The 14,219-nt window shown below is 41.7% G+C and overlaps 1 protein-coding gene across 1 annotated transcript in view; it reads left to right on the top strand.

The window, feature by feature from the left end:
* Positions 1–14,219, top strand: part of eya2 (EYA transcriptional coactivator and phosphatase 2) — a 35,891-nt gene that overhangs the window by 2,417 nt on the left and 19,255 nt on the right. Inside the window, 6 exon segments of the mRNA XM_031843440.1 lie at positions 8,220–8,299; positions 8,785–8,826; positions 9,305–9,419; positions 9,902–10,018; positions 13,492–13,568; positions 13,889–14,072. Coding sequence (XP_031699300.1) covers positions 9,317–9,419; positions 9,902–10,018; positions 13,492–13,568; positions 13,889–14,072 — 481 coding nt within the window. The 5' untranslated portion in view covers positions 8,220–8,299; positions 8,785–8,826; positions 9,305–9,316.

Here is a 14,219-nt window from a genome sequence, read left to right as displayed (position 1 = left end):
TCTCTCTCTCTCTCTCTCTCTCTCTCTCTCTCTCTCTCTCTCTCTCTTTGGGAGTCAAACAGCCTGGCTGACTTGAACTCAAGGTTACAGCAGCAAGTCTGAAAATATATTCAATCCATCCTCTTTGTCCGAATTGGTGATATCGTTCTAAAAGCTAGACTGAAGAGTTTCATTTTGTGAGTCTGTTCAGTATTTGGTGCAAAAAAGTTTGAGCCTTTTTTTTAGTTTATGCTACTTTTTTTTGTTCTATGACACTACTGTACTCATTCACACAGTCTTTGTGTTTTTGCTCAGCTCTGTGAACAAATCTGTCTAAATGTGCACGCAAACGCCATGCTTTATGTTTGACAGGTGATCAAGGTGACGAGTTTCATTATATAGTAGTTTCTCCTGCTTTTGATAATAAAATAAACATTATTTAAGCTGTTGAAAGCACCACAAAAAAGTTAACTAATCTCGCAAAGTTAGTTAAAATACTACTGTCTTCTTTTAAGTGAGCACTGTATATTGTCAGAGGGCACTTTTGCGCATTTGTTAATTCCTTAATTTACTTGTCATTTGCTACTTTGTTCTTTTGCATTTTCCTTTTCCTAATCAATTAGTGCCAGGTCTTTTATTTAAGTTCCTTTAGTTATTTGTGTCTGAATCTGTCCGTATACCTCCTTGAGGGGTCACCATAGAAATAAAGTAAAGTCGAAGTCTTCTAGGTTTTCATGGAACGAATGCTTCTGAACCTTATACAACTTCAGAAGAAGCAATCATGAATGTAGCCTGATATGTGCAGCTGTCTGCATAAACAGAAAGACGGACTAAATCAAAACTCCCCCAACTGTTCTTTGTAAAAACTCTTTATTGCTGTCAAGAAAGGCATTAAAGCAACGGCAGATGGTGGAATGAAGACAACGCATATAAAGATGAGAAAATAATTCTGAATTACATTTAAAAAACGGTTTCATTTCCTCTCCTCTAATCCTTGCTTTTCTGAATAGCTAACTTGTGTGTGTGTGTGTGTGTGTGTGTGTGTGTGTGTGTGTGTGTGTGTGTGTGTGTGTGTGTGAGACAGAGGCTCGACCAGGTACAAGCCATGGAGAAGTAGTGTGTCTGTTTTGTTGTGAGGCCTTGGACGTGTGCGTGTGTGAATCTGCATGAACCTCCATATGTTTAGTGAAACAAAAACCCAGGATTGAAAAAAGATGTTGTGATTCTAATGGTGTGTGACTTATCACACTTCCTTCTAAATGTCTTCTCCTCTCCCACCCTTCCCTCCCCTTTTTAATTCCCTTAAAGCCCCAGAGAGCACAGGGGGAGGCCTCGTGGTGGTGTGTGTGTGTGTGTGTGTGTGTGTGTGTGTGTTAAACCCTGGGCTGTCAGCAGACAACAGCTGTCTCGCTAACCATCTCCACTCTCCTTATCTCATCTTGAGAATGGAGAAGCCACACACATTGCAGTGTATAGCCGGCCGTGACCATATTTAAAAAAATGTCGTGCTTAATAGCAGCTTGGGTGCTTTCCACCAAAAAGAGAATTTAATAATTCTCTGTGGCTGTGGGAGTTTTTTTTTATAGTTTTCTTGCCCACCATTTTCCATCTTTACTCATATCTTATCATACCTAATTTGTCCTGCATTCTTATCTCTCCGAAAAGGCATAAATCACCGGCTTGTTTTTTCTTTTCTCTCACTTTCTCTGTCTCTCACACACACACACACACTTGCACAGTAAATCTAATAGTAAAGAAGTAATTGGACCTCAGTCCGTCTGTAACGCCTGTGAGCTTCAGCTACCAGCGAGCTCTGTCTGGCCAGCTGTTGGCAACTACGGCGGCCACTAGCCGTCTCCTGCTGAGGAGACTGATCGAGGGCAAACCTTTTCATCCTAATGACTAATAAAGCAGCCAGTCTCAGAGTGTGTGTGTGTACATTTGTGTGTGTGTGTGTGTGTGTGAGAGTTCATTAGAGAAAAACAGGAGCAGTCATGCAGTCAGGCGTGTGTCAGTTTTGATTGTGCGAGCGCGTGTGTGACCAGATGTTTTTTTTTTTACCTGGGACAGACCACCATCTGACTGGGGTCAGCCTCGTCCTCCAACCCCACACCCGCTCTTGCGGGCTGCTGGGAGGTCTGCCAGCTGTCCCTCACTTTGACCCCTGGGCACTGGTTCTGGGGGAGTCAGAGTCTGGGCCTTGGGGTAGGTGGTCCTTTCCCAAGATTTGGCAATATTACTGGGGGAAAATAGTTTGTGATATAATTAGAGTGTGAGTGCCGGGTAATGGGCAGTGAAGGCGAGGGAAGAAGAGAATGTGTGCTGGAGAAAAACCGAGATCAAGACACTTGCATTGTGGAATAAAGAGGCTTTGACTACAGAGGGACAGAAGGGGGGTAGCTTCTGGCATTAAAGCAGTCTTGTTGCACGGAGTTAGTCAAGTGGAAAAGAGAGGCCACCGAGTCTGAGAGGTAAAGTTACACAGTGCAGACAGAGTGGGCAACAGGTTCACTGCTGCCAGGGATTAATTGGAGCCCCTCATAGAATGACTTCTGTTCTGTATCTGTCATTATGTGACTTAACAGTTCGTTCACTTTTCATTTAAAGATCTTCAGTATTAGCCAGGTGTGCGTGTGTTTCGGGTTATCTGAGGAAAACGTTGCAGAGTCTCCTGTGAGAGTTGAACCTGTCAATAAAGGGATTAAACGCTTGCTGGGTTTTTAAACTGGTTGCTCAAGTTTTTAAATTTCTGGTTGATGATGTAAACATGATAGTAGCTGTGGACGTCCGCATGCTGGCTGTGTGAAACCGTATTGAGATGGGTCACCCTGATAATAAACAGGTGACAGAAACATGGAAACATCTTACTCTGGTGTTTTTGCTTTTTATACCGTCTCAGCAAATGTCAGACTTGGTATGTGGAGTCAACAAAAAAAAATTGTCTGGGTGCTGTTGACATTAGCGTTTTTTCCCAACGTCAAAAATGAAGCACTGTTGCTCAGGTTTTTTGTTTAGTTTCTTTGCTGTCGAACGGCTTTGGCTGTGTGTGAAAGGAACACTAAACTGTAGTGAATCAAGTATTAACTGTCGATCACAAAAAGGACCCCAGTTAGAAAACAGCTAGTGTCCTTCAGTTAGTACACGCAGCAGTGACGTTACTGGCAGATAGCACACTTTCTGCTTATGTATGTATATGTCCTATAATATGATGCTAAAATATGTGGAGGACACCCAAACACACACTTGGAATGTATTGGCCTGTTAATGAATTCTCTGGTTGCCGAGGTCGTGGTGGGTTGAAATGATCAATCCTCTGTCCATCTGTTAGTGGACCACCAGCATGGCTGAGGCTCTGTCTATGCACAGCTAATGTACCAATTGTGATTGGGAAAGAACATTTTCTCTTTTAGAGTATACTTTACAACTTTCTCACTGATGTCCTTTTTTTTCAAACAGGTTCAATTAACTGCTAGTTGGAGGATTAGCATTGTACTCCATAGAGTGCTGCAGGAATGAGTCTTGACAATTGTAAATGAGTCAGCTTTTTTGCACTTCCGGTTCCCTTGTCTCAAAGTCAAAGGGTTTTGGGTTAAATGGTTGAAATAAGGTCTGTGATTAACACAAGCTTAAAAGATTTGGCCTTTTTGTCCTACAATCTAAAATCTGTCAGTAAATGCCCCTCTCGTGAATTTTGAACCTTACTAGTCCGCCCTTCAAAGCGTCAATGCCTATTGCATTCGCTTCAAAAATGTATTCATTTGTGAAAAACAAACTTGCTGAACAAAAAGTATCAGGAACTTGTGTGTGGAAAAATCCCTTGGATTTCTGTCAAGGGAACCAGAGACGATGCTAACTTCTCGGTTGGCTTACAGAAATACCTCATCCCCCGCAGCACTCTATATGATGAGAAACTTTTTCGATAGCTCTTTTGGCACTGAAAGGTCGAAAATGAATTGACATCCTTTTTGATAATTTATGAATCATTTCAGTAATTGTTCAAACCAAAAAATCAAACATTACCTGGTTCTAGCTTCTTAGTTGTGAGGTTTTGCTACTTTTCTTTATCTTACATGATTAAAAAGAATAAAGAAAATGAATATATTCGTTTTGGTATGTTGATCAGATGAAAAACATCAACTTTTGGTTTTGTAAAATTTTTCACAATTTTCTAACATTTGATAGACCAAACGATCAACTTGTTTATCCAGAAATCTTTATAATAATAAATAAAAAAAGCAAAACAATCAACCCATCGCACTGTGCATTGATGAAAAATGTAATCAAACAGCAAGGGACTTTGTTGGTTTCAGCATGTGTTTGTTTATATAAATATGTGTTGTACATGTGACTTGGCAGATTAGCGAGTATATTATATGTCTGCATACGGTTTATTGAAGGATTATCAGGCTTAGGCGGACATGAGGAGTTTGCAGGGTCTGAAAGGGCTGGTTCTCTGTTTTTATAGCTATTAGATATAAGAGGTGTTGGCTTTTACCCTCTGAATATGGATGTAGTTTTAAAAGATTTGAAGGATAAAGCTAAAACTAATTGTACTGCTGTGTGCCAAAGGTGGTTAAAGAGAGCTGTCACTGGCAGATGGCACAGATTTCCACGACGAAGCCCCAGATACTCAAATACTGGGCCCTTGTTCTGTGTCTTTTATCAGCGACTGTGAAAGAGAGAGAGGGTTTGTGTTCAGCAGTGAATCAATCCCCAACTTTGCCTCAGGCACTTCGGCAGACTGAGGGCTCCAGGTGGGGTCCCATATGGCCCGATTATAGACCAGCATGTCACCTTGTCCTGAGATCCACAGCGCTTCAATAAAAGGTCAAACCATCGGAGGGTCACCGCAGCGGGTGCCCAGAGTCTGACATGTCCAATCAAGACACACACACACACACACACACACACACACACACACACACACACACACCAGACACCTGACATAATATTCAAATCAATGTTGACAATGCACACAGTCTTCATATGAAATTCAGAGGAAAACATTGATACCAAATTCTGCTACAGTTATGTAAAGGAGAAGTCAGATATTTTGTGTTACAATTTGGTAGGGATTTTTATCATGTCAAATATTTCTTACAGTATAATGCAGGGTTGTACTTACTTAAACTAATAATTCATTATTAATATATAATTCTGAGTTGTTTGCGTCAAACCTTCTGTCATTTGCTACTCAAGCTCATACAGCAAGGTTTAGTTTGGGAACTATTTCAGCTCAGCAATCATACATTCACCAAACGCTGTGACACATTTTCAATAATTTGCTAGTCATTGTTAGTTTGGTAGTATCTTGTGTTTGTGTCATATTTATTTGTATTCAAATTGTACACATACTCTAACTGTTTTGGGGCGCTGTGTCCGACCACAACTGGCAATCAGCCATCGTGTGCAACGTTTGGTTATTGTTTCATTCTTCACACCTCTACTTCCATCACTTAAAAACAAGTACAACACTATGAATGCTTTTGACAAATGATTATCGGTAAGTCTGCGCTTTTTTTTTTTTATCCCCGTATGAATAATTACTGCGTCTTAACCATCTTTATGGCGGCCGGCTTGTCTTCCTGCCGTTTGCGTGTGGCCGTTTGAAATAGCTACAAAACCCTTTTTCCTTTGGATGGACTGATAAACGGACAAATTGGCCCATATGGATTAGTTTCGTGTCTGTCATCGTCTCCTCACTCAACGGTTTAGTTGAACTACAGGTAAATCTGCACAAGCTCAGCGTAGTCCTTTAACTGTATCGAATGACATTTCAAGTTAAAGCACAATACGCCATCCTGTGATGTAATCCATCAGCACAAAGGCTAGAATTTGATATCCGTGAAAGAAGCAGTGGTCTAGCAGAACCCTGGGACCCAGGTGAAGCTGGTGGGACTGGCCTTGTGGCCCCCCGTGGCCCTGCTGGGTTTGTTTTAGCTTCAGTTTCAGCCCTCGGCTCTCCACATCTCTGCTGAGCTCCGCTCGTCTTCCCTCCGGTGTCCTGCAGTTCCCATGGCCTTATGCGCCCTCCTCCCAGGCCTCAGCCTGAACCAGGAAGTGCCTTCCCTATCACACACAGTTTTTGTGTTTGTGTGTACGTGCATGCGGGACTGTTGCAAGGATGCAGCTGAAGTCAAGAGGACTCGTCGCAGGCGTCGCTTTCACTTTTGATCCCAGGGAAATACTAGGAAATGCTAAGCACAACAGCACTTTCCTTATTTTCCCTCTGTGCTGCAGGATCAGCATTACTCTCTCAAGCTTCACAGTCTGCGTGTGACAAAAGTCAGAACCGGATCTCTCATGGCTGCAAGGTCTTAAGGGTGATTTCAAGTGTGAAGAAATAGGAAAACTATTGATAAACATGGACATGTGGCTTAGATTTAAAGTACAGATTTCAAATTTAATTGAAGCTAAAAATAAAAGATTTGTTGATTAATTTGAGGCTTTAGATATAATACGATTTATAATAATCTTCATACGGAGCAGATTTAGATTAGGAATTTTTATCCAATTTGTATCTTGTTTAGGCCCCTTGTGTTTTTACACAAGGCTAACTGACAAACAGTAAATCACCTACTTAGCGTCACATTTACAGTCCGTTTTATTTATGTTTGTTTTACGGTCAATAACACAGATGTGCAGGTGGATTTTTGCCTCTAGAGTTTTTTTTGGCTGCTTCACGGTTGAAGTGCATTTATTTACTCAGAAAACACTGTGAGCTGTGTTGGGTGTTTTTAAAGCCGGGAGGGCAGCTCCATCAGCCGGAGCTGACACAACATGAGATGTGTTTTCTCAGCTATTCTGTGAATCCTGTTAATGACATTAATGACATGAGAACAACACAGAAGATACTGTAAGTCGTGTCAGGTTTTGTGATATGCCAGTGATGCTTCTGCTGACTGTCACAATTTCTGTCACTTTTCTCAGATAGCGTGTGCTTTTACCCCCCCCCCCACCTTCATCTTCCCTGCTGCTGTAAAACCCCGCTGCCCCTACAATTCACGACTGTCATACTGTCATCTGTCTCTGTCGTTGTGTTGTCAGCCAGGTCAGAGGTCAGGCAGTTAGCTGCAGCTTTGCCAGATTGGAATGGCCCAGAGGCAAAGAGAGAGAGAGAGAAAGAAACAGAAAGAGAAGAGAGGGAGAGAGACATGGAGAAATGAAATAAGTAAAGTAGTTTACGCTGTTGTGCATTGACATATAGCACAAATAAACAAGATTTTGGAAGCTGAAGAAATTTGCTGCCATTCAGCCGCCGGAGCATCAGTGATTGTTGGCGATACTGTGTTTGTATGAGGTCTCTATCATACCAGACTCAGAAAGCCAACATTGATCTTTTTGTGCAAGTTTCCCAAACAGTTGAACAAAGCTGACAGGCAAACTGTATTCTGAAATATTGCTGAAATAAGATTTCCCGTCATACACAGTACTTGAAAATACGTCCAAAAGTACAGAGTGGATATTGTCCACATACTTATATTAGTAGATGACTTGACTTTTACCTAAATGTTTCCCAGTACAACTTCTTTGACCCACAATACATCTTGCTCCACATTCTGTGGAACCTTGTGTGAGTCAGCTTTAGGATCTGCTGTCAAACAGACTGACCTCTTTCAGCTTCCTGCTCAGACTAATTCATGTGACATTGACCTTCTGACCTCCAGCGTACTGAGCCGAGACCTCCCCTTCCCTCTCTTCTTTTTTTTTTTTTTATACCTTTTTTCGCTCTCACCATTTTATCCTTCCATATGTCTGTTAGTGGGCCCGATAGAGAGAAATACAGTAAAAGAGATAGCAGCCTCTCTCCTGTCTCATCCTGTCTCCAGCCGTACATGAGAAATTCTGCTAAATTTGGACGGCAGCGTTGTGCTGGTTTATTTCCTCGAAGGAGCTTCACAAAGACACCGGTGCCAAACAGCAGAGTGAGTCAGCATCGGCGGAGCATTTTTCTATAATTTTCCAAAGAAACAATGTTACCTGTCAGGTTCCTGTAACTCGTCATTTAACTGTCAGCGTCTCTAATGACTAACTCCTCACATCAAATGCCACATTCATCGTGTTCTCTGTCGTTCTGTCTACCCTTGAAACCATTCACCTCTTGAACTCTGTGCTTGGAGAAAATACCTGCTCCCCTCCCTCCCCATCCTGCTGCAACAGGGCCGGAGGCACGTCGCCATGTGTCAGTCACCTGCATACCTGTGTCCTGATGGTGTGTGTGTTTGCTATTGTTTCCACAGGAGAGTTGACGGCTCGAGAGGAACCTGACTAACAGCGGTGTGACGGGATATAGAGGATAAAGCTCTCTCTATAGAGCCAGGTGAGAGGGCAAAAGTACAAAGGGGAAGAAAAAAAAGGAGTAAAGTGCTTTAGAGGAAAAGTGGCTGCTCGCTGGAGTCACTGCAATCACCCAGTCAAACAGTTTGTGTACTCTGAAGATAAACCCCTGTATCGTGATAGAACTGGTCATCAGGACTGCACACCCTCATGTTTGCAGTGAAACATTTGCACCACTTATCAAGTATTTATAGTTTAATTGAATTATATAAAAACTGATATGCAATCATATCACATTTTCGTTGGAGTAAGAGGGTCTCCTGCAGAACACAATTTCTCTGGAATTTTACAAATTAATAAATGATGCTGATGCTGATTAAATGTGATTTAATGTCTTGCTAATACGTGAGAAGCACTTAATTCTGCACTATTAGATTCAAGTTTTATCTTATTAAAATCTCATGGTTTATTTCCTAGCTGCTTCCATTGTGTATTTTCTGACGGTGCCCGTTCTCGCCTCATTCACAGGGCTTCTTATCATCCATTTCAAACTCATCGTACCCACTGCAGGTGAGTTTGTTTTTACAACATTTGTCACCGAAATTGAAAGTGGAATTGCATTACTATATTGTCACGTATTGCGATGTATGTCTGTGTGTTTATATAAAATGTGGTGCAATTAATGTGATTGAACTCACAAGGAAACTGCCACATCATTGTGATTTGGCCTAAAACTGTGTGATGTTAATCATTAACTTATTAAAGTTTATTTGACTAAAAACTGAAAGGTTTTCTTCTCCTTAAATTAAGTCCAATCTAGTTTTTTTGTAATTGTTTCAAACCATCTCTTCAGATTTAGCCGGCGTGAGCTTCCCAGCAGAGTTCCGTTTGTTCTGTTCGTGGCATTAAAAGAGAGTGTTTGCATGTTTAGCGTGTTGTTCCTCACACTCAGTTCTAACCGTGACCAAAATAGATGTTCTATTGTAACAGATGAAGGAAAAGAGAACTCGCCAAGAAAGGTTTCCTCATTACTTCTTCCTTATTTTAGATCGGCTGAGTCATGGCTGCATATGGGCAGACTCAGTACAGCCCGACCCTCCAGGCTGCAGGGCCGTACACACCGTACACTCACCACGCACAGGGCTACAGCGTGCCATCTTACAGTGAGTACAAACAAACATTGCTGTTACATAGACGCATGCAATATTTTGATCATCATCTCAAAAGCAAAGTGTTTGTGTAAAGTGATGGATTCTGCAAGTTAGTGTAGCTGTGTTTATTTACTGATGTGACGCTTTCTTTTGTTGAACTATGAAAGCAACAAGAACTAATAAAAATACAACACATTGGACATCAACATTAAACTGGAAACTAATTCAGTCGCTTCACAAATAGCGGAACAAAAAAAGAGGACACAAGTCAGTTTTTAATGAATACAAGAAACGGGCACATTGAGTGACATAGATTGATTGTTATACATATACCTACAGTAGTATTGGTCGTTGTTATTGATCGATACACAGTGTAAATACAGAGTTAATACAAAATCAAAATGATTCACAAAAAAACTGAATATTGGCTAGTTTGTTCATGAAACCAAACAAATTCATCTTGTGCTCCCTAAACGGCTTCTCTCCATACTTAGACATTAAAACAGAAGACGGCCTGAGTCATTCTCCAGGGCAGACAGGAATACTGGGCTACTCTAACTTCAGCAGCACTCCTCCCAGTCAGAGTCTTTACAGCTACTCGCACACACACGGTGAGTCGGAAACACCGTACGCACTGAATGCATGGACACACTATCGCACACAAACCTCACATACACCATCTTTGATTTCAACCTTACTGGAAGGAGCTTCCATCCTTGTGCTGCCTTCCTCGACTCTTTTACTCCTTTTCTCCTCTCCTCTCCTCTCCTCTCCTCTCTCCTCGTCTTTCTCTCTTTTCCTCTGCCACACCTGTTCTCCATTAGCTGCGGTCTGGACTCCTGGCGTCAAAAGTCTCCCCACCCCTCCTCTTTTCTTGGGGTCAGGCCCCCTTTCTCCACTCAGACCAACAACACAGCATGCAACGCTGGTGTCTGTTAGAGAGAAAGAGACAGTGAGAAAACATATAGACGGAGAGGATGGAACAAAGGAACAAAAACAAGAGTACAAGAGATGGGCAGAAGGTCTTTGCTGAAAAACAAAAACTCAAATGCATGCAGCTCTTTGCCAACGCATGGCCGTGTGTGTGTGTGTGTTTTTGTGAATGTGTGTGTGTGTGTGTATCTGTGCTGTACACATTCCTCAGTCCTCCGGCGCCCAAAGCATGACTCGCTTAGTGCGACTTTATGGTTTTGAAAGCAGCATGAAATTGACCTTGTGTGTGAGAGGGGAGAGGTTAAGGTGCATTATACGGAGGGGTGAGTAGGTTTAATGTTGCAGACTCGGGGGGGGGGGGGGTGATGGGTGACCCTGTTTCCACTGTATGGATGAGACAAAGGAGAGACAAAACAGGATCAAACGGTAAACAGATGAGGTTTGCTGCTACATACTATATATCGCAGCTCAGTTATTTTACAAGTACAGTAATAATTGAAACATGAGCTAATCTCTATATTATAATGGGCCAGTGCTTTCACATTACCATCTTTATTGCGATAGTATTTTCCTATTTTCGCAAAAGAATTTAGGTTTGACGTTAGTTTGAGGGTTGTAATAGCAAACTGAAACAAGGTCAGACAGGGAAAGAAACAATCAGACACGTTTTCAGCAAGCCAATTGTTTATCCAAATTCTATCTAAACCACTTTATTTGAAGGTGAAACCAGAAAGTCAGGCCATTCAAAACATTTCTCATTTTTTCGGAAAACTGTGCACACAAATAGAGCCGAGGATGGTGGGTCAAAGTTGAGGAAGAAAAAGTCAAACATACGATAGGTTAGCCAAACTTATTTCCATTAAGTCCATTGTAAATATTCATCAACGTTTGCAGACCAAAATATAGATGGGATCACTTGTGGTTATACCTCCAAAAAGTGGTTTTCGATAAAACCGTTTCTTTAGAACCTGTCTAATTGTATGACTGCTCAAAGGTTTTGCCCTGTCGGACTTAACTGGAATGATTTCAGGTCTCAAGGTTACCAGGTCTCCTAATAGAAATAAGGGCCAAAGTCTCCAGTTGTACTATTGTCCAACATTATTGCCTGAATCAAAGCTGAAGTTTGTTCAGTTGTCGTAGAGATAATAAAGTTGAGAACAAGTAGTACACGAGTTGGAGATCGTGACTTCTGTTCTCTTTTCAGCCCTTCCCGAATAACTATAGTTTCCCATATCAGTTCCGTTTTCAAGAGAATATTCAGATGTCAGACATTATAGGAGAATGTAAACACACTTATGATGAAACCTCTGCTAAGCGCTCAATGACTGTGCTCTGTCAGAGCACGACTGTTGAACCAACAAACTTCTTTTCTTTTTCTTTTAACAGATTTCAGTTTGAGTTTGAAAGACACTGTTCCTAAACAAAATAAATTTGTTTGAATATTTTTATGCATAAATCATTTGCTGCAAACTTCAAACGGTAATTAACTGCCACAACAACCGAATGTTTGTAGGATTTCGGAATGTTTCCATGTCATCCAGTATACTGTACACAATACACTAGCACGCACACACACACCACAAAGAACCATCGAAACATGTACTGTACACTGTGCGTACAACTGAAACCAAATGGGGACTATGGGAGCCTTTTTGTGTTTACTCAAGAGACCTCCTGAATTTTTCCTTCAGTCGCTTTGAAGATTGTTGTGTTGTCCGGGGAGGTTTTATTGTGGTTCTTCCGTTGAGTCATTTTTCTCCAGCTTGTCATCCACTGTGAAGGGGAGAAGAAGAAAAGTGGTGCAAGAAGAGGCAGTAGTGGACTGAAGTTTTCTTTAAAAACCTGGACCGTCCAGGTCATAAATCTGTGTTGCCCCCTTAGGGCAACTTGTTGCACAGCTAGCAGTCAAAACAAAACAAGGCAGGTCCTTCACTGAAAAGAACACTAAATCAGCTTCAAAACAATTGCCTCCAAGTACTTTATATAGAGACTATTACCTTCCTACTGCACAAAGCAAAAACAACACCCATTCAATAAACAGTACAGTGAGAAACAAAGCAATTCTTTGTAAAGCGTAATCAACCTGTTTATTTGAATCCAGACACGCTAATTGCAATGCAAACAATAATCGGCTCACTCAGCTGTCATGTCTCGTCTTCCAGCCACCACAAGTCGCCAGTCAATGACAATGCTGGCAATTCAGAGCCGCCTATTGACCTAACCTGCATGTCTTTGGACTGTGGGAGGAGCACCTGGAGGAAACCCACACAGGGCTGCTCAAAGTTGTCACTTCTCTAGTGGAATATCTCAACCTCATCTACTTGGATTGGCACAAAATTCGATTCAGACTTTTTGTGGTTCCTACAGGATTGATTGGCTTTCCACGCAACTAGGAGGCTGAATTTTGCGGTTTTGAGTGAAATGTTTTGATAACTGTCGGACGGATTGTCATGTAATTAGCTTCAGACATTCATGTTCCACTCAGGATGAATTGTAATAACTGGAGATCCCTTCACTTTCAATCTAGTGCCATAAACTTAAATTAGTGGCTGAATACCAATCAACGCCCAGCAAATGTTAGCAGCAAACTAAATGATAAACATTGTACCTGCTAACCATCAGCATGTTGTGCCGTTGTGCTTACGAACACCCTCTGAGAGCTGCTACTGGTCTTGTTTAAACTTGGTCAGCAGGCGCTGCATCTGTTCACTGATGTTCCTCTACCACTGTACCATTCTTGACCTTTTGAGATATCCATCTAACGAGCTAAACGTAAATGCTGTCCAGTGCTGTAGGTGGGGGGCGTTGCTTGGAGAAAGTTATTCCTGCCCTGGCTTGATTAGACTGAGATGATTCCCAGAGCAGCAGCAGCAGCAGCAGCAGACTTTCCCACCTGTATTGTTTTGCCAAACATAAATCTCACTCCCAGCACCTGCAGCGCTGAGCTGTCACTGAGGAAGGAGTCAAAGTTTACTGCTCAGTATTTCCTCCACACAATTTCACAGATCAGATCTTTTCGTTGTGAAAATATATCCGAGGTTGATTAATTGATACAAGATGTAACCAGTTCACCAGTTTGTGACTGTTCTCTATCCTGCATGATGAAGTATTTCCTAAAAGGTTTGACCTTTGTCTTCACATCACTTTTCAGGTGGTGGTATTTCGTCTGGAATTTTTCAAGGCACCCATGCAATCTCAAATTCAGCCCCGTTCAACTCTACCCAGCAAGTGAGTAATGTGACTTCTGCAAGATTGTTTGCTGCCAGGACATCTAAAAGGTTTCCCCAATAGGATACAGAACAATATATCTGCTAAACACAAGAGACAATCGCACCAGCCGCGATGCCAAATGCCAGGACCACATTTTGCCACGATGACACACACACACATTCAAACAATACCAGCTGTCATGGCTGGTAACTATAGCGAACATGACAAATAATATCTAAATGTAGCTACTGTCTTAAATATATCATATTGTTGGACATCTCATTTTTGGAATATTAAATGACAATGGCTGTTTGGCTCCTTTGTTTACCTTTTGACAGGAGTTTTCAGCGTACTCAAGCTACAGTCAGAGTCAGTACTCTCCGTATTATAACTCTCATCACTACAACAGCCCCTACCTAACCAGCAGCAACATCAGCCCGGCTGCCATCACAGCTCCGTTAGCCTATCAGCATCCAGAACACCCCGTCATGCTGCCCAATCACAGCCCAGAGTCACACACAGGTAAGGAGGGACAAACCACCTGCGCTTTTTTTGTTAGTGTTGCCACATACACAAGCGATGCATATCATGCCAACCCGTCTCATGGATTATAGTGTATGTGTATGTGTGTGTGTGTATATATATATATATATATATATATATATATAT

Source organism: Anarrhichthys ocellatus, unplaced genomic scaffold (assembly GCF_004355925.1).
Source record: "Anarrhichthys ocellatus isolate YVR2014 unplaced genomic scaffold, GSC_Weel_1.0 scaffold1, whole genome shotgun sequence".
NCBI lineage: Eukaryota > Metazoa > Chordata > Actinopteri > Perciformes > Anarhichadidae > Anarrhichthys > Anarrhichthys ocellatus.
Note: the sequence above shows the minus strand (reverse complement) of the source record. Positions and strands in the feature narration are given on the sequence as shown.